Source organism: Aythya marila, assembly GCF_965140915.1.
Source record: "Aythya marila genome assembly, chromosome: 14".
In the NCBI taxonomy this organism is placed as follows: Eukaryota; Metazoa; Chordata; class Aves; order Anseriformes; family Anatidae; genus Aythya; species Aythya marila.
Window position 1 is genome coordinate 15014603 of NC_139055.1, and position 24711 is coordinate 15039313.

General features: G+C 37.7%; 1 protein-coding gene across 6 annotated transcripts; it reads left to right on the forward strand.

The window, feature by feature from the left end:
- Positions 1-1138: 1138 nt before the first annotated feature.
- Positions 1139-23921, forward strand: MAPK9 (mitogen-activated protein kinase 9). 6 transcript variants are annotated; one of them, XM_082771676.1, is made up of 12 exons: positions 1139-1241; positions 5184-5358; positions 9734-9863; positions 10565-10623; positions 11299-11437; positions 12611-12776; positions 14025-14096; positions 18138-18320; positions 18980-19104; positions 19553-19616; positions 20514-20585; positions 21372-23921. In XM_082771676.1, the coding sequence occupies exons 2-12, from the start codon at positions 5237-5239 to the stop codon at positions 21512-21514; spliced, it is 1275 nt and encodes a 424-aa protein (XP_082627802.1). In that variant the 5' UTR covers positions 1139-1241; positions 5184-5236; the 3' UTR covers positions 21515-23921. The 6 variants fall into 6 exon arrangements, 4 of the variants coding, with proteins under 4 accessions (XP_082627802.1, XP_082627803.1, XP_082627804.1 ...); XM_082771677.1 differs by having other exon boundaries at positions 21367-21513; XM_082771678.1 differs by lacking the exon at positions 1139-1241 and adding an exon at positions 5790-6025 and having other exon boundaries at positions 5225-5358.
- The last annotated feature ends 790 nt before the right edge of the window (positions 23922-24711 follow it).

Here is a 24711-nt window from a genome sequence, read left to right on the forward strand (position 1 = left end):
CTGGAGTTCACACCAGCTACTGATTGCACACAGTGAGTTGGATTCATTTCCTTACATGAGCATAGAATAACAGAATGGATTAAGCCTTTGTATTTTACCTTCTTTTGAGGTAGATGAACGTGGGAAGATATCTGTAGTTGGAAAGGGAAGCTGTGTCTTTATTTTTACATGTTTTGTTTGCGGACATAATGTTGTCTCCTAGGCCAATAAAAGCTTGCCATAAACTTGTATTTAATATAGTATCTAATCTACAGTCACAGGAATACAAAAAAAATAAAAACCCCTATACTGGTAAATAAGAGAGTACTATTTACAAATTCAAGCTAGGACTAATCAAGAAAAAGAAATACTTGTTTATATGAAAGGCCTTGTAAATGATTTCAGATCTTATTTTTTTCACAATGGCCTAGATTTTTAGTTGTGAATTAACTAGCAATAGGAAGCATTATAAACCTCAAATAAGGTGGGTATCAAATTATGGGAGAGCTTCACCTGTTTGTGTATTTGGAACAGTCAGAAATTGAAATATTGCCTGTCTGCCTGTATTACATCTTTGATGAGTGAATTTATTTTTTCATTAGAAGCAAGCCCATACGTGTCATGACCAGTTCCGCGTGTGTATATTCAGGTTCAGAGCTGGAAGGTGCTACACTAGCTCCTAACAGCCTTTGCTCCACTTATTTAATATTAAACAAATAAGGGGTTTATTTATCTATTGCCGTAAGGGGCGGCTGTATTTATTTTAATTAATTTTGACGCCCTCAGGGCCGGGCCGTGAGGTGCTGCCGGCGCGTGACGTCACCGCCACACGCCCCCCTCCCTCCCTGCTGCCCGCGGCGGGGCAGCGACGTCACGAGCGGCGTGAGAGCCTGACGTGCGGCGATGACGTCACGGCGGAGGGCGGGCGCCGCGTCGCGATTGGCCGCAGCCTCCCTGTCCCCGCTGCGGGCCTTCCCCGCCCTCTGAGGGAGAGCGCGGTGAGGTCCCGCCCTCGGGACTCGATTGGCTGAGCGCCGCCGGCGGAGGGCTGCGATTGGCTTGAGGCGGCGTCCGTCAGCGCGCGCAGGCCTGGCGCGGCCTGCGCGGAGCAGCGGGAGGCCATTGTGGCTGGGGCGGCCCTGCGAGGAGGAGGCGGCGGCCGCGGAGGAGGAGAGGGAGGAGGAGGCGGCGGCTGTGGCGGCGGGGGGGGGCTGCCGCCGCGGCCCGGCCCGGCCCGCTGGAGTCCGCTGAGGGACGAGACGGTGAGGGAAGGGCCGCGAGGAGGAGGGGGCGGCGGGGTCGGAGCGAGCCCAGCCCTGAGGCGAGCGGAGCCCCGGCCCCACAGCGGGGAGAGGGCGCGGGCCCCGGCCCGGGCAGGGCCCTGGGGAGGGGGGGGGAGGGGAGGAGGCGAGGAGCTGCCCCCGGCTCAGCCTCCTCAGGGCGGGTGGGTTGGGGTGCGGGCAGGGCCCGGGGGTGCCCCCAAACCCGCAGTGACCGACCCCGGTGCCGCTGGGCTGCGCTCACCGGCGGTGCTGGGCTGCCACAGGGCTGCCAGAAGCCGCACGGGAGGTACCGCGGTGGGGGCTGTGTCTGGGACGTGCACCTGTTGGTATCCTGCTGTAAGGACTGGGGACCCAGCGCTACTGGTTAATTGGCAAAGGTAACGAGGGAATGGGGGAGATACGGAAACAGCACAGAATATCTTCTCTTTTCATGTATAGGTAGCGCGTTCGCTGTATATTCTTCCTGTCTGCAGCACGATTCGGCTTGAAGTTTAAAAACCCAAGTTCAGTTTCTTGACGTTCGTATGCTTCATTGTAATAACATCTCTGTATCCAAAATAACATGGGGAATGTGTGCCCCGCTCTTAGAACCTGTTTGTTTCAGAAGCTTTTGGCTTGGAAAATGTCCAGAGGATGGATCTGGTTAATAATAAGTTGCCATTTTAATAAATGACTTGTAGAGAGGTGACTTTAATACAGGCCGTGTATATACATATGCACCATAGTGCAGTTGCTTTCAACCCCTGAATATTTCGTACAATTCATAAACCTATTGGAGGTAGGTTGGGTGTTTTTTTTTGTTTCCCTATTTTTGGTTGTTTTATCTTCCATGAGCTCAGGTTGAAAACCACTTCTGTGAGCACTGTGAACTCACCACACGCAGTAAAATCAACTTCGTGCTTCTTAAGTTTCTCTAACCGTACAAGCAAGCTACTAAGACAAGCACAAAAATCCACACCCAATTTATGCATCTCATGCACGGTCTAAAATAAAAAGATATCCAGAAACTTTGTGATTCGGTGACACGCCATTGTCAATACGTAGAAGTACGTTTGCTGACCATCCTGTGAATGAACGACTTTCACATTTGGCACTGGTCCTGTTTGGTGCAGCTTGTAGCTAGGGAACCATAAATGAAAACATACATTTCCAAAATGGAAATGAGATTCTTGTATATCAGAAGCATGGAATATGTTGCATACACTGCTAGGTGGAGTGGTGCATCGAATTATTTCAGGCTGGAGAGTAACAGCGCAGGATTATGAAACTCACTTGTCAGATACACTTTTCCTTTGAGCAGTGGGAAATCTGTTCTTATTCAAGGGGCCTGACCCCCCTCAGAATAAACTCTAAGCCATAAGTCCTGTGAACACCTCCAGTCCTGCGCCACCTAGTTTTATGTTCATGTGTGTCTGAAATAACATATGTGCTGATGCTTCCAAGCAGCTTGCAGCTCAGGTGCAAACTAGGGCGCTGCCTGCTGCTTTTCTCCAGGTATTATGGAGAGGCTGGGCTCTCTGCACACTGAATTCCAAAGGATGTCAGAATCTATGATGCTTGTTCGTTGCAGTGCATGAGACCTGCTCTCGGTCTTGTCTAAAGAGCTCATCCTGGTCTTTAGATAGTTTCCAAAAGATGGCTTTGGACAGACAAGATTTCCTAAAGTTTGGGTTCTCCGGTTTGGGATAACTTCCTTTTCCCACTTCTTCGTTGTCACTGCTACAGAGAAGCAATGATCTTCATTATCCTTTGAAGAGGCACAGCATGATTCTCACATAACTAACAAGTCTTTAACTTGATTACAGCTTAATCAGTTTTTTTTACTTTTTTTTCCCCCTCTTCTATAAGTCTTTTGCAGAGCTGGGTTTTCACTTTCCAGCTGTGTCTTTCTTGCAGTGTTGGAGATTTACTGAAAATATCAGGACTGCTCAGGGGCCATTAATCAAAAAATTGAGTGCTGCAGAGTGTAGAGCTTTGGAGTAATAAAAAAGGCTGGAAGGAAGAGTGGGTTTGTTCCTAGGGTGTAGCAGGAAAGGTTGAGAGCACTGCGTAAGGCAGGGTTTTGGTCTTATCTAAGTGTGAGCTCATGGTGGAACATGACTGGCCCTGTGTAGGAGATGTATTACTGTTCCCTACTGCTGCTGTGGCAGAGGCAGAAAACTGGTTGCTTCCGTTTTCCTTTTGCTGATCCTTTCTCCCTTGCTTTTTTTTTTTCCTTAAACTTCTAAGAGGATGTCTCAGGTAAATTTACTGCCTAAATTGCTGCCAGCGATGACCAAATTGAGTACCTGCCTTTTAAAATGCTACTTAGATTCCAGGATGCTAGAAGCTAAATGGGACTCTAGATATTTCTTGAGAATGCCTTAAGACTAGCCATTACCAGATTAACCCCAGTCTCTGGTAGGTTTTGCTGCTCTTCTGCCTGTTTTCCTTGCACGTTTCCTGGTGTTCGTCTGCTGATCCCAGCCATGGAGAAGATGCTGCTCCTTCCTGTTTGTGCCAAGGAAGGGAGACATCCAAATGCTAATTCTTGAAGGACTGAAAGCCTTTTGTGTGGCTGTGTGACCTTTTTGGGGGGGGGTTCTGGGTTGCTCTTGAGGCTTTTCTGTTTTGCATTGGCTCACAAATATTCTGTAGGCCAGCGAAGAGAGAGAGAACAACTGCTTGTTCTGTAGCTAACAAGGACGTTGTACGGCCTGGCGGTGAGGGCAGCTGCTGAGAGGGAAGGTGATCGGCTTTCATTTCCTGTTTCAAGGAACACTTGACTGCGATTTAGTCTGGGCTGTAATGACACGATCTATCACGTTGAATGTGAAATTAAAAATGGGGGAATTTCTTAGGGACCTCTACAGTAATCACTGAGGTAATTGAGGGCTTGTAAGGTTTGGAGGAGGGATGGATGCCCGGGAAAATGGGAGGTCTACACTCATTACTGCAGTGCTTTAGAGCTAAAGAGGTTTAGTGCCTAACCTTGCTCTTGGATGTGTAATTACGCACATCTAATTTGTTCCTGACAGCTGTTAGTGTGGCACAGAAACCTCCAGTGAAGGAGAGTCCATCACTTCCTTAGGGAATCTTCTAGAGTGCTTTGCTGCTCCTATTTTTACAAACTGGCTTTTGTTTTGTCGTCTTCTCTTCCTCTCCCCTCTTTTAAACTGTCTAATCAACATCTTTATAGCTCATTGCTAATCATCACATCCACTCTGTCCGTGGAGAATACATTATTTCATTCTTCCTTTCTTCAGTCTCTCATGCCTTTCCTCCTCTCCTCTTTTTCTGGGTAACCAACCCAGTTAATGTGATATTTTTTCCTCTCAGATCTTGCTCCGTACTGCCCTCTGCACTTCAGTCTGTGTCTTTGTAAAAATCCAGTTGCAACTTTGAGCAGGAGGCCGTTTAGAACTGCTTGGGAGAGGCCAGCTGCAGAGTGTCACTGCCTGGATGGTATTTCTTTTTCATACAGTTTGCTTTTCCCTTCTTTAAAGGGAACTCTTTGATCCTTGTAGGGCTTTAAGCACACTAACAAATAGCATGGGATGTCGGTGTGCATTTAAGATAAAAGGAGGAGGAGAGTGGGTTGAGATAGCCGTAGCTCTGAGCTACGGAGTTTCCTTCACGTTGTAGAGAAAAAGGTGTTGGATTAGGGCATTACTGTTTGTTTTTGCAGTTGTTTACTTGGATGCCTTTTGTGTTGGGGATTGGAATAGAAACATGTGTTTGCTTACAGCTGTGAAGGTTATAATTATTTATTGTCTTGTCTGCAGGAATTTTTCATTAGCAGTAGTAATAAGCGAGGTTGAAAGAATGCTTATTAAAGAGTATGCTACTGAAAAATTTAATTGTATTAAAATATATTTTCCAACTTGTTTGCCTTGAATTAGTCACAGATTGAACATCTGTTTTCTTTTTTTTTTCTTCAAGATCTTGAAACCTGTACCAGGTGCTTGAGAGAGAAAACTACATGACACTACACCATGAGTGACAGTAAATGTGATAGTCAGTTTTACAGTGTTCAAGTTGCAGATTCAACGTTCACTGTACTAAAACGTTATCAGCAATTGAAGCCCATAGGATCAGGTGCACAGGGCATTGTTTGGTGAGTAAAAATAATTTATTAAAACATAAAAAGCTCTAAATACATAACAAAATGTGATTGTATTAGTGATAGAGGTGCCAGGATGTCAAATGTTGATGCTAATTTCTGTCTCTTGCTACAGGGTTATGATGGACTAAATAGATACTAAAATACCTGCCCGCAGTAGTTCATGTGCAAAACTAGCTTTTTTATTTTGGCTTTAGTGGAAAAGTAATATTTATGTAACTGCATAAATTAAGAGGGTCAACAAACTTCCTTCTCATTAACCACTTTATTTTTGTTTCTACTTCTCACATTCCCCATGTAGTCATGATATTACAGTGTAAGGAATGACAATGAGATGGTGAGAGATTCTGGGTTTTACTCGTTTCTTCATCATGGCCCCCTTTCTTCTCCCCCTTTTATTCCCGATCACTCCTGTCCATTTCTAGGAGCCATCCATGCAGTGCCTTGCCATTAACTGGCAGGACGAGGCAAGTCAGTGTCATTGTCACTCCATGGATTAACCAGGAAGGGATGCTGTGTGAGGGGTTGGGCTGGCCGTCACTTCCTTGGTGTGTCACCTCAGCTCTGTGTCCAGCCTCCACTGGCCCAGGACGAGAGAGTCGTTAGTCTGATCCTGAACCTTAGTCTCTTGTATGGCACCACACCTCTGGGCCAGCTAAAGGTAAACACTTTCAAATGTTTTTTAGACTGCAGCAATCCATTCTGCACTGCTCACTGCAAGCCCTTATTTTGTTGGGCAAAACTTACTTGGTAACAAGGAAATGTTTATCGATGCGGTTTTACAATTCTTTACACACGGGAGTAAGCAGATAGGCTTAGGAACTCTAATATTAGACTTGATCAGAACAGCGTGGTGGGTTGTTCGTGCTTTAAATCCAGCCTGTGGTTTTTGTTTGTCTACAAATTCTGCAGAATAAGTGTGATGACTCATATTGTCAGCAACTCCTTATACTGCACCTGCCCGTGTCTTCTTAGCCTTTTAGTTTTTGTGTAAACATAGCTTTATTTAAAAATAAAATGACTTTGCTGTTCTTATTGCCCTGCTTAAATAGATGAAAAATAAGCAAGATGAGACCACCTTGTTTCATTCTTCTTTAGTGGGCTGAGTGATGAATGGGTAGGCATGCTAGATCTTCATGTTAGTGTTTGGTAAGAGTTAGTATAGGATATAAAGAATACACATACAGAACCAGCATAAAATTAAGTGTATTTATGTATTCTAGATGGCATAAAAGAATTCAGGGTGGTGGTAATTGCTGCTTCTTTCATTGGAAGCAGTGCATAAACTATATGACTTAAGCTAGGCGTCTGCTGCAAAGCAAAGTTGGGGTTGTGTTAAGGTCAACATCTTGGGTGGAGAAAGGGATGATCTGATTTATTGACTTGTTTTGAGAATACTTGATATTTTGGAACAACAGGCTAAAACATTGCATAAATGCTCATCTTCATGTGAAACATCTCAAAACTGGGTCCAAGTTGAAGAAGGTGCAAAATCCTAATTTCTCCATAAAAGTCCTTAAAATGCACAAAGGAGATATGCAAAATACACGGATATATAATGTAGAAATGTCACCATAAGATGACTTCTGTGCTGTCATTTTTGGCTGGGAAAATGTCAGTGGCATTCGTGTGATACACATGTATGATAGTTTTTTGTTTTTTTTTAAATCATCCTGTGCTTAATACAAACATTACGAAAAATATTTCTGGGGTTTTGTGTGTAGTATTTTTTTGGTGAGGAGTTCTTAAAACCAGATATATTACTTCAGTAGTGAGAGGTCTGAATTCTGCTGTTGTTTTTCTTCCAAATATTAATGGGAAACTTCATTGGTATTGTTGCTGCTTATTTTTCTACATCTTATATTAAGAAAAAACTAACTAGTTAAAAATACGAAGAACAGTGATAAAGGAAATACGAAATGAGAGCTCGATATACATGAAAAGGGAACTTGATTGCTATCTAGAGGGTGTTTCTGTACGAAGTTCACTTCTGTATGTGACTTTTCACACTTTTCTCCTGGACAATTTACATATTTGAAACCTTACAATCTATTTGCCACTGAGTAACCGCTTGCACAAAATTGCTTGAAATTTTTCTTTGACTTCCTGTCATCATTTTTTTCCTGTCTTGCCCTTGATCTCCTACATTTTTCTAGTAAATCTGATTTTTCTGTCCCAATAAATTTCTTTTGTCCTTCAGTGCAGCAAAACCACAATCATATTCGTAGACTCATTTGAGCTTGGACTGTTGATAACTTTATTTACAGTTGCACTTTAAGAAATTGTGGGGAGAAGTTTGTTGCTGCATGCAAACTTGTATTTAGGCAGTAGGGAAGTTAGTGAAGTGGAACTGGCAGAGCAGGAATCCATGGTAGTAGCATATTGCAGTTCAAAGAGAAAGTCCTTTGCCTACAGATCTGAAGGGTAATTTCTTGCTGTAGTTTAGGTCGTAATGTTTTGTTTATAATTTCATCACGTATGTGACATTGTTACTCCTAATATTAAATGTTTGCTCAAGATGCAAATCTATTACAAGTGCAGGGAAGACCTTACTACAGTTCACCATGATTTTTATGCCTACATAGAATTGTGATATTTAGAAGTATGCTTTTCATGGTAAAAGATGTTATATTTTTCTTGGTAATTACTTCATGCTCATACATTTTTTACTGTTTTTTTTCTTTTCCCTACCAGTCTGTTTTTAATTTTGGATATGAAGGTAGCAGATGCAGCTGCAGATTCTTTTTTGAGATGCAGTGTCAGTCACTTTCATGTAGATAAATAAGCAAAATGAAAGGTACAGGTGACTTTTTTTTATATGTGCTGAGGATGAGTCACGACACATACCAGATTTGTCAGGTGGCAGAGGGATACTTTGCCTAAAATTGCTCGTATGCCCCTCTGCTGCAGTCACCTAGCTAGCTGTGATTGGCTTGGACAGCTTTTTTTCATATAGATCCTGTTGATTATTAGCTTTGTAGTAATTCCCAGGCACTGTTAGTCATTAATGTATGTGAAACTTTTTACGTATTATGCCTTCTAGGTGAAGTGAATAATATTGAAGCATCAGTGCTTCATATTTGGGAGGAAAATAGTTTGTGCAATTGCCTGCCCTCCCATTTTGTGTTTTGTTTCACATAGACATAAAGGCTTTAAATTTGAGAGTGATCATACGTCACTGAATAATGACCTGTGTATTTTGCAGAACTATGTTGAAATAAATGCTAGCAAGCCTTTAATGAAAGTGGTGCATTGATTCAAATCTGGGACAAGAAAACATCGTTTTGCAAGCAAACCCTGCTTAGTGGTGTATTGCTTTTTCCATTAGGGAAAGTAGTGGCTTGATGCTGGTAAACTTTGTATGATTTGAGTATTTCTATCACAGATGAGCTGTTCTTTTGTAAGAGTACTATAATCTGGTGGTCCTTTTAAAGCCTGGTGTTGTACATGCCTTGATGAGACAGGGAAGGAATTTGCAAAGAAATGTTCTGGGAAAATGTATGTTTCTTTCCTACCCTGTCAAAGTAATATTAAATGGAAGTAATATGGGAATCTTTATTTAAAGCTACAGAGGTAGGAGACTGGAACATCTGTGTTTTTTATGGTATGCATTTGGAGATAATTTGCTAAATAGTCTCTGTGTTAATAATGAGGATATTCAGACTTCAGATAATTTAGCCTTAGATTCTCAGAGCTGTTAAAGCAAGTTTGCATCTGTATCTCAAATTGCAGAGGGAACGAACAAGGACAACTGAAAAATGCCAGATGAATGGCCATTTTCATTTTTAAACCGTTGTATTGCTCCCTGGGATCTGGGAGCTTTCCATATTTCACCATTCTATGGATTTTTATTTTGTGCGAAACCAGATGATGAGTGTAATTTTCTGCTAAGCATTAAAATTGCTATGAATTGTAAGTTATTCACATGCAGGAGGAGTGCATTGACACCTGTGGAACAGATCAGGTGCTGTGACTATCCTTTAGGAAAATTCCTCTTGCAGATGTTAAATGACTGTCAGCAGTGCTGTCCCAAAAAAAGGCCTAAGTATACAGATTAGGCAACTGAAATACTTATTAATTTAAAATAAGCTTAACATATTTTTCCATCTATTGAGTCAGCATATACTGTCTTATTGGGGGGGGGGGGGGGGCACAGAAGACTTCTTGTAAGATTGTTAGTGCCTTTATTTAACCTAATTCTGTTTTTAAGGAATGTACATTTTGTAAATGTAAATTAGATGAAGCTGCTTAGTTGATACTAATTTTTGCAAATCTCGATTTATTTCCTTGTTCCTATCTGCCCTTTTCCCCCCACCTCTCCCCAAAACAGACTTCAGCTTAAGTTGTTTGTCTTTTTGAAAACTTCTAGTGCTGCGTTTGATACAGTCCTTGGAATAAATGTTGCTGTAAAGAAGTTGAGTCGTCCTTTTCAGAATCAAACCCATGCAAAAAGAGCTTACAGAGAGCTTGTTCTTTTAAAATGTGTCAACCACAAAAATGTAAGTTTGGCTTTATATTTCCCTCTTTCATCTTAGAGTAATTTGTCTTAAAAGCTCTCTTGTTATCGATAACCAAAATACCATAAAAATGGTGAAATTGGAAGGCTTTGGTGTGGGTAATAGAATTTACACGATGTGTGGTTGAGCTCTTGGGCGAGCTGTTTGGTTGTTAAGAGGATGAAGTGCCAAGAGCAGGAGGTTCTTGTTGCAGTGCTGTTGTGGATTTACCTTCAGTGTAGACTTTGTAAAGATGACATTGCTGTAGTGTGTTTGCTCTTTTAGTCCTGTTAAGCGAACGAAGCCTGTCTGGCAGATGGTTTGGCTCTTGTAACTGCACTGTAGTTATATTTTCTGAGCTTAGGCAAGATTTGTATTAAATACAGTATTTAACTGGTAGGTTTGGAGTGTGCAGTGATGTAGCTTAAAAAAAGGGTGCCGTCTAGGCACTTGAGAGGGAGATAGGTGTCATGTAACTTCAAAAAGAAAAACGTTTCTGCTGTCTCAGTTCCTTCAGCATATGTGCTGTAGTTCTGAACTGTTTTTGAAACAGCAGTTTTTCAGTGTAAGAGAATTAAGTGAAACCAAGTAATGTTTAAATTGTGTATATTACCAGTGTGCCTTTGATTTTGAATAATTTCTGCAATAAATGACTTTTTACTTGAATTAAAGCTGAAACTTCTTCTAATGTTTTTCCTTTATAGATAATTAGTTTATTAAATGTATTTACACCACAGAAATCACTAGAAGAATTTCAGGATGTGTAAGTACTAGATTTTTTTGTTTTAATTTTCCTGACAAATAGTAGCATAAGCCATAGAGCTATATTTCTACTATCTTACAGACTTTATACTTTGAATACAGAGGGTAGCTAAAAGACTAAATCCAGGCTTTGGTTAGTCTTTCTGAATGTTTCTGAAAGAAAGAAAAAAATAAGATGTTTTACTACACACATAAGATGGAAGTGTAGGTCATTTCAGTGCATATGCTGTTGTGGTTAGTGAATGGGCTTGAGTAAAAGGGTATGTGTGTCTTTGAGTGGGTAAGCAGATGGTATTTTAACTTGAAAATTAATCGTTCCTTATTAGTCCTTACAATATTTTTTTTGGGGTGTGTGGGGTGTAATTACAGTGAAAGGAAACATCAAGTCCTGATGCATTGCAGCATCTGCAATTTCTTCATCAATTTCAGTCAGTCTGAGTTTTTCATGCTGTATCAATTTAGAAAACTCAGAATTATTCTGACTGCCATTTCTAAAACTAGCTAAATTCTAATTTCTTGTGATGGACTACTGCATATTATTTTCACTTTTAATAGTTAGACTATTTGAGTAGATAACAATATAATTTTGAAATTATGGTAATGCATAAGAAATGCATTTTAAATTTGTTAACTTTTTGACTCAGGGTTTCTCAATGTTTTCTTTCTTATGCTTTAGATACTTGGTTATGGAGCTGATGGATGCCAATTTGTGCCAAGTTATTCATATGGAATTGGATCATGAAAGAATGTCCTATCTTCTTTACCAGATGCTGTGTGGTATCAAACATCTTCACTCAGCTGGTATCATCCACAGAGTAGGTAGTATTAGATCGTTAACGATACTCTATGAACACATATTCTTAAGAACTGGAGATCTGATTTGGAAGAGAATCCAGTCTAGGAGAGGAACAGAACAGGGATAGCTCAAAGGAATATACCTAGAGAGGACTTAAGAGTCTGTGACCAAATAGAACTTTGAAATAATCTGTGTGACTCCCACCTCTGTTATTAATAGATGAATATTGAAATGTGATATCCTTCACATGGCCCAGCATTATAGCAAGATGAGAGGACAACAAATTTCATTGCCAACAACTGTAAATAATTATTCTGTTATTTCAAGAGAAAAGTCTGAGTAGAAGATTAGAAACTCCAAGCCAGCTGGTTCAATACTGTTCTGCAGAAACTTGTTGCCTTCCTAAAATGTTCACACTTGATCTATTTGCATGTCCCCATCGTCTCCCTTGAGAAAATAATATTTTGTACCTGAAAGCATAGTTCATGTGACTGAAACCAAGTCAAACATTTGAGCAGAATTAAATGTGCATCTGTAATTCAGTGACTTGTGATAATCTGTGAATAAAAAAGTGCTTTAGTTTTTCCTGTGCTGTATATTCCTTTGGGTGCAATAATGCTTTTTCCCATGAGGCAGATATCTTTAAATATGTTATTTTTCTCTCTGCCCACCAGATGGCTTTGTATTTTCTCTACATCATAATTTTAACAGTGAAATTTGCTAATCAAAATAATGCAGGTGGCTTATCTGTCATTAACAAATGCAGTTATTAATGTATTGTGTTGTGCCACTTTCTACTACAGACACCTGATAGATTCATACAATCTCCTTTTCTATGCAACTATTATTCATACCCAAAATAGGTCCACTCAATGTGTTAAAGGAAGTAGATAAATGTACACATTGTGCATTACAGAATGTAAGGTAACTGACTATGCTGTCACTGCACAACTGTGTAGATTAAAAGTCTGCAGATGATGTTGATTCGGTATTTCCCTGACTTTTGAGCACTGAGCTGTGCAGCATTTCACTTCTCTCTGGTCTGTGTATATATAAACCAGCAGAAATACCAGAACACGAATGTAAAGTTGTTATGTGAGGTGAACTGGGGATATATAAGGACTTGGGGAGTGGGGAGTAACGTATTATCCAGTATGTTGAGCCTTCCTTAACTGAAATAATTTCTTGTTAGGATTTGAAACCCAGCAACATAGTAGTAAAATCAGATTGTACGCTCAAAATCCTTGATTTTGGACTGGCGAGAACAGCGTGTACTAATTTTATGATGACTCCATATGTAGTAACACGGTATTACAGAGCACCAGAGGTTATCCTTGGAATGGGCTATAAAGAAAATGGTAAGTTACTGGAGCAACACTTTAAAATCTCTTTAACAATCTTTTGTCTAAATCATATCTGTCTCAGAACATAACAGCTTTAAAAGATCAGGGCAGAGCTGGTTTTCCTCTGCCATGTCTGTTTTTAAACAAAGTGTGCTAATGACATTACTGGAAATAACAACAAAAATATACACTGGTTATTTTGGAGAAGGTAATAGTTTTCTACTGCATGCTTATCTCTAATGTATACTGTTCCTGCTCCCCTGCTGTTGTTTTATCTTCTCATGTGTTGTCCTGGTGTCATTTTCTTTACCCTAAAAAAAAAAAGTGAGACATTTATGCTGGATGATACTTTAAAATAATGATCATTGTATAAATAATAAACCCTTATATCAGTGTAATTTTTATTGTGAAGCATCTTTTTACATTCTGCCCCTTTTATGTCTGTGATTATTAAAATCTATTTCAGATTTCTAGGAGAAACAATGTCTTATATTCCCTTAAATCTGCAAAGCACTTAAAAAGACTGGGTGTTATGCTATAGTTGAACTATTTTTAATGCCTTGAACATCCAGCCAACGAACTTGTGTATTAGTGTTTTACGTGCTGATTTTTACTAGCTGTGGAGTAATATGCTGCCTCCTCTGATTTTTTATCTTAGTACATCTTTTTGCTTTGTCATTGGGGCTTGGGGGTATCGTACTTTCTGTAACTTTGGCTGCCTAATACAAGGGACTCACAGGACCTTGCTGAGCCACTTAAGAGTTTACATTGATGCATGTGGCAGCTTGTACTACAGCAAATACTCACGTGGACGAGAACATTAATAGAGGCAGTTCTGGATAGGACAGGAAAATAATTGCAGGACTATAAATGTGCAGTGTGAAGTTACAAATAACTAATCATCGTATTTAAAAAATCTTTAATCTTTTGTCCTTGTTGCACCTAACATATGATAGTGGATATCTGGTCTGTTGGGTGCATTATGGCAGAAATGGTCCTCCATAAGGTCCTGTTCCCAGGAAGAGATTGTATCCTTCTTCATGGTTGTTTCAGAAATGTAAACACTATTTATATTTTTACAAAATGCTAAAACCACAATTTAGCAACAGTTAAGTTAGTCGGTGTTGAAATGATTGAAAATTCATGTTAACAGTTTGTTTTTCCACATTGTTGTGTTTTATTGTAGATGCTAGATGTTTTTGTTTTTTTCCTCACTTTTGTTCATGAGACTTCATAATTTGATCATCTCATTTTTACTTTCAGTTGATATCTGGTCAGTTGGGTGCATCATGGGAGAATTGGTGAAAGGTTGTGTGATTTTCCAAGGCACTGATCGTATCCTTCCCTAGTCATCCTTGAACCCCATTCCACTTCCAACAGAAACACATTTTGACCTGTATAAGTATAAAAGCATAAATAGTGTTTTCCATAATGTTTTAATAGATCTACTGTAATATATGAAATTAGTGTCATTGGCCAAATCGTTAAGCCTTCCCATTTTATTTTTGTAGTAGACTATTTACTGTAATTTGTATTGATTGAATCCATAGGATTTACATTAAGAACTTCAGCTTTTCTAGCTTTAAAAGGATACTGTTAGATTAAAAAATAAACACCAGTAAGTATATTTTCTTACTATTGTTCTTTGTAGATAAGTGTTATAAGCAAAAGCCTACAAATTTACTTCTTACTATGCATGCATTTTTGCTTCCTATTTTGTTGAACAGTGAACTTTTTTTTTAATGTACGAGTTTTTGAGTTTGTCAGATTTTTTTTTTCTTGCTCATTAGGACACTGCTGTCCAGCAAGTGCTAATTGCAAGCACACTGCATGAGATATTAAGAAAAAATATTATTTAATACAAAAGGAACAATTATTTTTCTTTTGGAATTTTTGTTTTCATTTTATGAAAACTTTATTTCAGGCTTACTTTTTCTTAAGATTCCCCCATCTCCCTCTCCAGTATTTTTGATGCAAATTTGTCTTCACATAATTGTGCTTCCTTATATGATTGGAATTACAGGAAATTTTTCTGTATTAAAACCATATATTTTTGTATATACCTTAGTTTGGAAATCTCAAGAACAGTGGATCAGAGACAAGCCCCTATGCTGTGTTAAGTGAACAAAAATAATCATTTAATTGAATGCATGTTCCTTGAAGAATTTGATGCATTTCAAAGTATTTCCCTAGAAACAAAATTTAAAACACTTGACTCGTTATCAAGTTGCAATTAAAAAAAAATGGAGTGAAACCAATTCTCTTCTCCTTTATAATGAATCATCTTGTGAAGTAGTAGTGTTGTAGGACTAGACGTTCCAAGTTTATCAGTAAATATATAGAAAGCAGAAGGTGCAATTAAACCACAATTGCCATGTGTGGCTGTATGCCTTAAGAAGCCCTAGCTACTTGAGGTCCAACATTTTGAAGAAGGTCTATTTTTTTCTTGTCAGCAAGTAAATGTTGGGTCTACCACTTTGAATATCAAATATATGTTCAAATAATCTGTTTATAGATACCTCTGTACCTTACAGAGGGGTAGATTAAATTTGAATACTAATTTTCATGACACTAATCTTCAGCAGTTGATCATGCATTATTTAGTAGCATAAATGATTAATTGTTAAATAAGTCTGTTTTCCACCTTTCTTTCTTTCTATATTTATTGTTTTACCTTTCAAAGCCTTCAGACCAACCTAACACAATTCTTCATGTATGTTATATGTCTTTCACCTGCATGTCAGCATGGGCTATTTTGGTTCATTCATGATAAATGAAGGAAATTTTGTCCATATTTTTGAATATGCGAATTATCATCTGTGGTTCTCTGAAGCTCCACCAGTCTATATTTCAAGGAGTGTCCCCTTATATCTTACCAGAATGCATAGCTGAGCTTAGAGTTGTGTGTTTTTTTTTTTTTCTGGTAAGACTTTCGGTTCCCTTTAATGTGAAATACTGACAGCTATTCATGTTGTTGACTTACGCAGTTACCAGTCTGGAAAAGTTTCAGATTGTCATTTTCATTTAGCTGCAGCTGCAAGACTGTTTTGACTGTGTGGTTTATGGGGGATGCTAGTGTGCATGGCCATGAAATTTTCCCTTTTACAAAACATTTTTTGACTTAAGTTTTGAAATGTCATAGTATTGGGGTATTTAGAGCAGGGCCAGTTTCAGTACCTTCCCTAATGATGTGCCCTTGACTATATTCAGGAGAACCTGCTCTTAGATCCAGTAGTTTGTATCCCGACAGGGGTTTCTGAGGGAATTGCAGCATTGCCCTGGGCAAGCTGAGATGCTCCACGTTGTCAGAGCGATGGATGGGCTGAGCCTGCTCCTGACGGGTGCTGAGAGCATAAACTGGCCCGAGTGGCTGGCGGTTGCTATTGCGTTGGAGATGAAAAATGCAGAAAAACTATGCAACATAGATACTGAAGATGAAATAATGGAAAGCATAGCAGCACCAGAGAATGTTTTTAATGCTCTTGCTACCCAGGTGGTGAAAGCAACTGCCTGACTGATGGAAAAAGCATGAGGTCATAGTCATGATTTATTGGGGGAAAATTGTGCTTTATTATAATTGTAATAAGGACTCTGTTTCCAACTTCTCTTCTTCCAGACAGACAAAGTAGGCAGGCACACTTGGTATGGACTGGTTTACTACTGATGTTGAGGTCACTTACTTGACCAGGAAGGGAATTCTGTCTGTAGAGTGCAAGGTTATTCATAGGATGCTCTGCACGTTTTACAGTGAAATTAAGGTTTTCTCCCTGATGGGTTTCTAACAATGGGCATAGCTTATTTGATGCCCAACTCTATGTTGGGGAAATTTTTTTTACATTTTTTTCTCTGCAGGTTTTTATTACTGAAGTAGGATATTTAGTCACCATTGTCCATCCCCTCACCCTGAAACCACAATAGAGTGGACTTTAATTTGGGTAGCTGGCTAGCCAGGCTACTGTTACTCAGAAAAAAAGCTTCTTGAAGATGGATTGGTGGAGTTCTTGCAGAAATTAGTTTTCCAACTCAAAACAAAATTTCCTGGTGTATGTCTAAAATTGCATTGTATGTGCTTTGTTTTAGCATGAGAGTTAGTACTGACTTGAATTTTTATTATATTGTTTTTCCATTGGAATGTATACAATAAGCAAATATAATTTTCAATCTTTGCATCTAAAGTTTTAGCATGAAGCAGTGACTATGCATATATTTCTATTTGTATTTCTGGTGCACTAACTGAAATGAAAAGAGCTTCAGTGTTTTATAAATACTTTAAGTCTACGTGCAGCAAATGTATTTTGTTAGAAAATATGTATGAGGATGGATAGGTTGAAACGATAGGTTATGAATTTATATATAAAGGTTGATGGTTAGACTCTGCTGGAATTGCACATTCTTTTGATCAGAAAAATGTAAAGTATAGGTCTGAGTAAACTTACTGTATTAGTATCGCTGATACTTATGTATTTTACATACTTGTACAGAATTAACACAGTATGTCTTCTCGGTGTGAAAGAGCTTTGTTGTTCTTACTAGCTAAGCTCACTCAGAGAAGGTTCCAGTGTATCTGTAACATATGTATGTTTCACCAAGTCTAGGGAAAATACCTTGAGATGAAAGAAGGCACAGTCCAAGAGTAATTTGAGGCGTATTTTCAGTTGGTAGTATGTAAATCCAATTCCTAAGAAATGTTTAGAATCTGCATTTAAAAACAGTAGTCTTTGATTAGGAGGTTCTTTTGGTTTAATTATATAAAAATATACATAAATCTGGATTCACTTTTTAGAATCCAGAAATCTGGATTCACTTTTTTATTTTCAAAGTTGAAAATAAAAAGCAACCAAATGAACGAAAACAAATAGAAACTCCCATAATGTAAAACCTAATTTCCTCGTGACATAGGCACAAAATTCCTTACTTTGAAGAATGTGTTGTATTTGTGCTTTGGGCTTTTTAAAAAACATATACTTCCTTACTTTCAAAAATCTTCCATGTGATAATATTGTGTACTTCGGAAGATTCAACAGCAGCTTTTCTTTTCTGTCCCTGTAGTTGTTTTGTTATGGATATAATTACCAAACGAAGCTTCTTTTTGACATTACTGTTTTCAAAACTGGCCAATAGCTATTAATTAGCAAAAGATATTTAAGAATAATACATTATGCAGCACTTCTAGTCCGTCTTACAAAGCCCTAAATTTTACATTTTTGTCAATGTAGCTTTTTGCATGGCAGTTCAGAATGTTAATTGATCTTAGAATGAAGTTCTTATTTTTTGTCATTTGTTCAAGTTTTCAACTTTTCAGATTTCTGTAAGTGATATTTCTGTGTAGTGCAGACTTCAAATTCTTCAGCTGATTTTCCTAAAGATATGGTGCAGATATTGATCAGTGGAATAAAGTTATTGAACAATTAGGAACGCCGTCAGCGGACTTCATGAAGAAACTACAGCCTACAGTGAGGAATTATGTAGAAAACAGGCCCAAATATCCTGGTATTAAATTTGAAGAGCTCTTCCCAGACTGGATATTTCCATCAGAATCTGATCGTGACAAGTTAAAAAGTAAGGCAAACTTTTTTCTTCTTTTCAAGATTTTAATTCAAAATGTCTGCAACGTATGTAATAAATACATATATATGTATATATGAAATATTATCTGGTAGTGTATTTTATTGCATTACAATGATCATTCATAAAAAAAAGTCAATACAGTGACTCTGCAACAATGAATAGCAACTTACTGTGCATTTACAAATGTATTTTAAATTCAGTAGTTAATGGCAAAAAACTGTGACCCATGCACCAACATGACTGTTCAAAACTGAGTTTGGTTGATGTCAGATGCAGGGCTTATGCTTTGGATTACAGTAAAATAACATTTATGCTAGAGGATTGTGACCTCATTTTGAAAGAAGTCTGTACCAGTATAGGAAAGCTTGCATCTCTGAGCCTGTTCTGGTAGTGCAGGTTAATGTTTCTGTGTATTTAGCAAAATGTGGAGCTTTAGTACAAAAAAAAAAAAAAATATGGGCAGTGCTCAGTGAGACCTATTTAACCCCACAGGATTAAAAATTAAGTATTCTCATGTCGCCAACAAATGGAACGTGTTGAAAGGCTTAGACGATTAAGAAATCTGTGTTTTCTGTTCCCAGTACGCATTTTGTCATGTGTTAAAAATCTACAGCTCTTTTATCTCTGTTTTTTCATTTTTTACTTTCTAGCCAGCCAAGCTAGAGATTTATTATCAAAAATGCTTGTAGTAGATCCAGACAAGAGAATTTCTGTAGATGAAGCCTTACGTCATCCTTATATTACTGTCTGGTATGACCCAGCTGAAGCAGAAGCTGTAAGTTTGCATTGCAAATAAATTTTAAGATATCAGTTTAATAATTTTAAAGAATATCTTTAGTTTGAGTCAAGAACATACTTTGAACTCATACTTTAACTAGTCAAAGTTGCATGTAAAGCATTCAGATCAACAAACCACCTGAAGAACCACCTGGAGTGGAATTGATGTAATAGTTCCCTTTATGGAAAGAGTTGCCTATATGGTGGCAAGCTAGTGCATTTTGAATAGTGGGCTTTCTCAGAGGCCCCATCAAGCCTTGTGAAAAGTTTAATTTCTAATTGATGCTTTTGAACTGCATTTCAGTGGGAGTAGGACCTAAATTCTGGAGACACAAAATGAAAGTAATTTTGAGATGGCTAAAAAGATCACTTTCAGTTTTTCTTACTATAATTGATTGTGTCGGCCATATGTAATAGGTAAATTACACACTTTCTTTTCTTTGTAGCCTCCACCCCAAATCTATGATGCACAATTGGAAGAAAGAGAACATGCAATTGAAGAATGGAAAGGTAAACAAGTGAGCATGACCGACAAAATTTACTGTAATAACTTAGGTTATAAATGACAGCTCACAGTACACGTGTGTTGGATTGTGTAAATGGAACTTGCTACTCAAAATATGCAGTACTACTTACGCCAGTATGAAAAGAAATCACTGGAAAAATGTACTAATCTTGGAATGAATATATATGCATGTATGTACACATACAGGTAACATTCTGAAGTCTGTTCACCAAAATGTCAGTTTTCATTTTCTTCTTCCTTTCCCTTGAATATTTTGTTGTTAGGTGTTCGTAATCCCAATGTGTTTTTTTTCGTGATAGAAAATGCTCTGAAAGAGAAACAAATCAAATGGAATCCATTTGGTTATTACTCAGAATTAGAGGTGTCTTAATCTATTTAAACATTGTTGCTCCAGGTTTCATTATGCCTATGGATATGCACACTCTTAAGTGAAGGTGTAACTTGGCGTACCTGATGGGACACCAAGAACATGTCATGTTCTTCAAGAGCAGACATTTGTTGATGTCAAAATAAAATTTCCACGGAGGTTTATCTGCATGATATTTTAAATACAAATTTGATTTATGCATTTATTTGCAATTAATTGTAGTGCATTGTAGGTATCGATGTAATATTTTGAGGTGGGATGACTTAGCTATTCTGTTTGTAAAATGTTGATATTGGCACATGCTTAGTGTCTTTCTGTGATACATAAAACATGTAGGATTCTCTAATTATGTTAATAGGCCTTTAAAAAAAAAAAAAGCCCTTACAGTTGTACACAGACTGACCCGTAACTATTTAATTGTACCTTTACTCATTTATAAATTATATATAAAGCCTCTGACCTTACAATGTTTTTTCTCTCTCTTCTCTCATTCCTCCCACCTTCCTCTCATCAGAGTTAATATACAAAGAAGTAATGGATTGGGAAGAAAGGAGCAAGAATGGTGTGGTAAAAGATCAGCCCTCAGGTTAGTCATTGTTTCAGTAGCTCTTCTATAACTATGCTGTGTAGGGCTCATCTGGTGGACTAGAGGAGTGAAAAAATCCTACTTACTCCAGGTAGGCAAAAATTCTGTTCCTAAAGACAAGGATTCTGATCGGCCTTTGGAGACCCATGTGCTGTAGTATTTAATTTTTATGAAATAAGTTGTAGGAAAGTGTAAGTCATGGGCATTCAACACACTGAACTGCCTTCTCCACACAAGTCTTAGGCATCAAAAGAAATAATTGATGCCATGTTACACCAGCTGTTGCGCAGATACCTTTTATGCTGAGCGGTTATTCTTTGTCTCTGTGTGAATGCATATGTTTCATGCAGGGTTAAACATCTTCAGAGCTCCTTTAAAACAGCTAATAGTACAAAGTGTTTGTCTGCAATTGAAGCCTTGATGTTTGCTGCTGTTCTCTTGGTTCAGTAATTGGAGTTGTACTATCTCTTATTAACTATACCTAGATTTCTTGGTATTTGTGCCACTAGGGAACAAAATCTTATGTTGCCTCTTTTTTTTTTTTTTTTTTTTTTTTTCCTCCTAGAGAAGGAGAAAAATAATCAATTCTCCTGATATTCATTCCAGGTTTTGCATGTTAAGAAACTTAGTACTTGCTTTTCTACTGTTTATTGATTTGTTATTTTCTAAGAATTTCGCTAGGGAAAATGATGCTCAAAATGATGCTCAGAGCCTAGAAGTGGGGTTATTTGTACTTGCAATATTGTCTTGCCTCAGATTTTATTATGTTTGGTTTACTTAGCACAGATGCAGCAGTGAATAGCAACACCAGTCCTTCCCAGTCATCATCTATCAATGACATTTCATCCATGTCAACAGAGCAAACATTGGCTTCAGATACAGACAGCAGCCTCGATGCCTTGACAGGACCCCTTGAAGGATGCCGATGATCAGCCAGGATTGCAGACTTAACTTTGGAAAAAGAACTCTCGCTTCCATTGGGCCTGAATTGCTTGTAAGTTAATGGAACAAAACTAGAAAAACTCCATGTTCTGCATGTTCTACTAAAGTAATGCCTGTTTTTATTTTTACTCAGTTGTTATGAAACTGCCTGCTTAATGTTGTAGAACTTAAATCAATGTCTAAGGAACAACAACAAAAAATAAATTTAGACACTATAATAGGCTTTTATTTTGTTTCAGCCTATTTCAGGTGAGCAGTTATAATAGATTTTTAACCAATAACTTCTCTTAAATGGGTTCATGAATCTTCAGTACCAACTGGCAGGCTTTTGTGACATCAATGGTTGTTTACATTTTAGTACAGTATTGCTCATTAGTAGGTTTTTTGAATGTATAGTGTCTATGAAGTTTGTTTGAACATGTGACTTTGGCAGTTTGCTTTATTTAACTACTGGAGTGTTGTGTGTAAGTGTTAATTCACATATTGAACACTCAGTACTATATTTAAAGGGCAATTATTTTTACATATAGCACTTTTTATTGAGCCCTTTCTATCCACTTCCTAATAATTCTGTCTATCTTCTTGTAGAAGAGAAAATTGTGAAGTTTAAAGAATGTAGCCATCCCTTCATATTTCACCAATGAATATGTCTCTGACGTTCTTTTCAGTTATTTAAACTGAAGTGGATGGAAGACACACAGTGGCTTAGTTCAATCTTAAGGATGAGTGACTTCTCTGTGAAGTTTTGCCTGTTAAAAGAGGGGAGAGTGCTAAATTGTTCTGTACATTCTGTCTTGCAATAGTGGTCCTTTAACAAAAACAAACAAAAAAGGAAATTATATCTGTGCTTTTCATTCAGTGCAAACTGTTAAAAAGGACAGGTGAATTGGAGAGACTTGCAGCCTAAGTGGCCTGAAAAAGAGCTGCATAAACGTTTTCCATTTTTTAATGGGTCCATGCTATCTAGAGAGTAATTAAGGAAACAAATGTAGTAGCTTTAAGTCATTTGACAATTAAGTTAAAGTATTTACTTAATTGAATTTAGCTCTATTCCCAAATTAGGAAAACCTCTCAATTTCCTACTGGAGAGGGAAAATTAATATATTTAATACATATATATTTTCTAAATACAGTGTCAGAGGAGAGGAGCTTATTTGCTGTTTCAATAGAAGCTTGTCAATGCAGTTTTCAGAATTGTATAATACAAACACTGCCTGCACAGTACGTTGAATTCTTAGAAAATGTTTGCAGTAGAGTAGGGCTTAAATTACCTGATGCTACACACTTGTGAATTTGTGCACATTCACTTTAGAGTGCACAGGTGTGTAAAATTTTGCTAAAGGATCTTATGTGTGCATGTGTGTATGATTAAACTATATAACTATAATAGTAATGGATGTCCAAGATGAGGTAAAACACCACTTTCCTAAAGGCACTGTATTTAGCTGTTGATTCAGATACTGCTGACTTGAATTTAAAAAGAGCACTTATAAAATATACTTGTGCAGCTAGCCACTGCGCTACTGACATGTCTAGGACATTCTTGTAAAAGACAAGTGTCCCTTCTTTCTGACCTTAAGATTTGAAAAAGCAGTAACTTTATGCCAAAATTGCTTTTGTTAAATTGTATCCATGTGTTTTTAAATAGCTTAATTTGGTGTAGCAAAAACTTCACTGTCCCAGAAAAGGAAAATTCAATGAAGTACTTAAGATGTTAACTTCAGAATTTTCGTCTGGAATTATGAACTTTTTATTTAAAAAAACAAATAAATCAGTTTTATTGAATTGTAGGATACTGAGGGCTTTTTGTTGTTGTTGTTTTGTTTTAAACCTATGGATACCTTAGTTTCTTTGGATACTGATGGTACATTTTTATTGTTTTTGTTACTGGAAAAAAATAAATCTAAAATACCTTTTACCAGATAGCAATACAGTACAGGTTGCTATTCTTTTTTTTTTCTTTCTTTTTAATCCTTGTTATTTGTGCCAGTTAAAATTATTAAAGACACCTTTTCAGAAGTAACATTAGTGATTTTGGATTACTTGTAATCCTCCCCCCCTTCCTTCCATATAAGAATATTTTTATATTCTTTATTCACTATGGAAGTCATCTACTGGATTTCATTTTTCAAGATTTATTTTTAGCTTTTTCAAGTGAAGTTGCACTGTACTTTACATTCATCATTTTAACATTTCAGAAGATTTAATGCAACAAATACTCTTCATGTCTTTTGGATGTGCTCAAAGTTGAGTTTTTCATATTGGACTTGGGCTGCTCAGCGCTGGGCTGGTTGGACCAGATGGCCTCCAGGTCTCTCCCAACCCAAATTACTCTGTGATTCAAATCGTCTTTTAATGTTGTGTGTGTGTTTGTTTTTTTTTTTTAACACAGAACTGCCCTATCCCCAGGATTTGAACTGGTATCTGACCTTCTAGTATATACTGTTATATCAAATATGTAATCTTTGAACAAAATAAGCCCTGAGATTGAGCTTCCTTGTAAATCTTATTGTTTGTAGGAAAAGCCATTTCATACTGTATGTTTTTAATGGCTTCTTGCTATGCCATACTTTGAAGCTTCTAAATTTTACCAAAATGTTACTGCCTTCAAAACATGCATGAAATGAGAAGTGTGAATATTGTGGATTTTGATTCCCGCATAACTTAAAAGCAAACTGCTAATAACCTGAATAAATGTCCAGTTCTTAGAGAAGGCAGATAAACAGATTATATTCAGCAAAACGCATGCAGGATAGATGCATGCTAAAGCTCCCATGCTGTTTCAGTGTGAGCATACAGACTATAAACGCACTGCATGCAGACTTTATACATATTAGTTGTATTCCTGACTACAGATTAAGTTCAGTGCCACATCTGTGAAATGGTTGTCGATGCTGTGAGAACCTCATCATTGATGGAAAGTAAAATGCACATGTATCTTGACAGGGGCTTAAAAGTTGAGAAAGTTTGGTGTGCAATATAATCACTTTTATTCCTAATACTAAAATCATGTATGTAAAGTGATACAATTGACCATTTTTTTGCACTTTGGCTTTTATAAATATTTATATGTATTTAAAGACTAAGAATATGTGAGTGTGTATACATATATATTAGAAACCTGCTCAGTTTTGTAAACATGAATGTTACTTTTCTGTATGAGAGACTTTGTGTTAACACTACT

What these genes read in the sequence shown, in the direction of transcription:
- MAPK9 (XM_082771676.1), top strand. Translation starts at nt 5,237, where the DNA reads ATGAGTGACAGTAAATGTGATAGTCAGTTTTACAGTGTTCAAGTTGCA. An exon ending in CAGCTGGTATCATCCACAGA is followed by an intron (nt 11,438 to 12,610) that starts GTAGGTAGTATT and finishes ATTTCTTGTTAG; the next exon opens with GATTTGAAACCCAGCAACAT. An exon ending in GGTAAAAGATCAGCCCTCAG is followed by an intron (nt 20,586 to 21,371) that starts GTTAGTCATTGT and finishes TACTTAGCACAG; the next exon opens with ATGCAGCAGTGAATAGCAAC.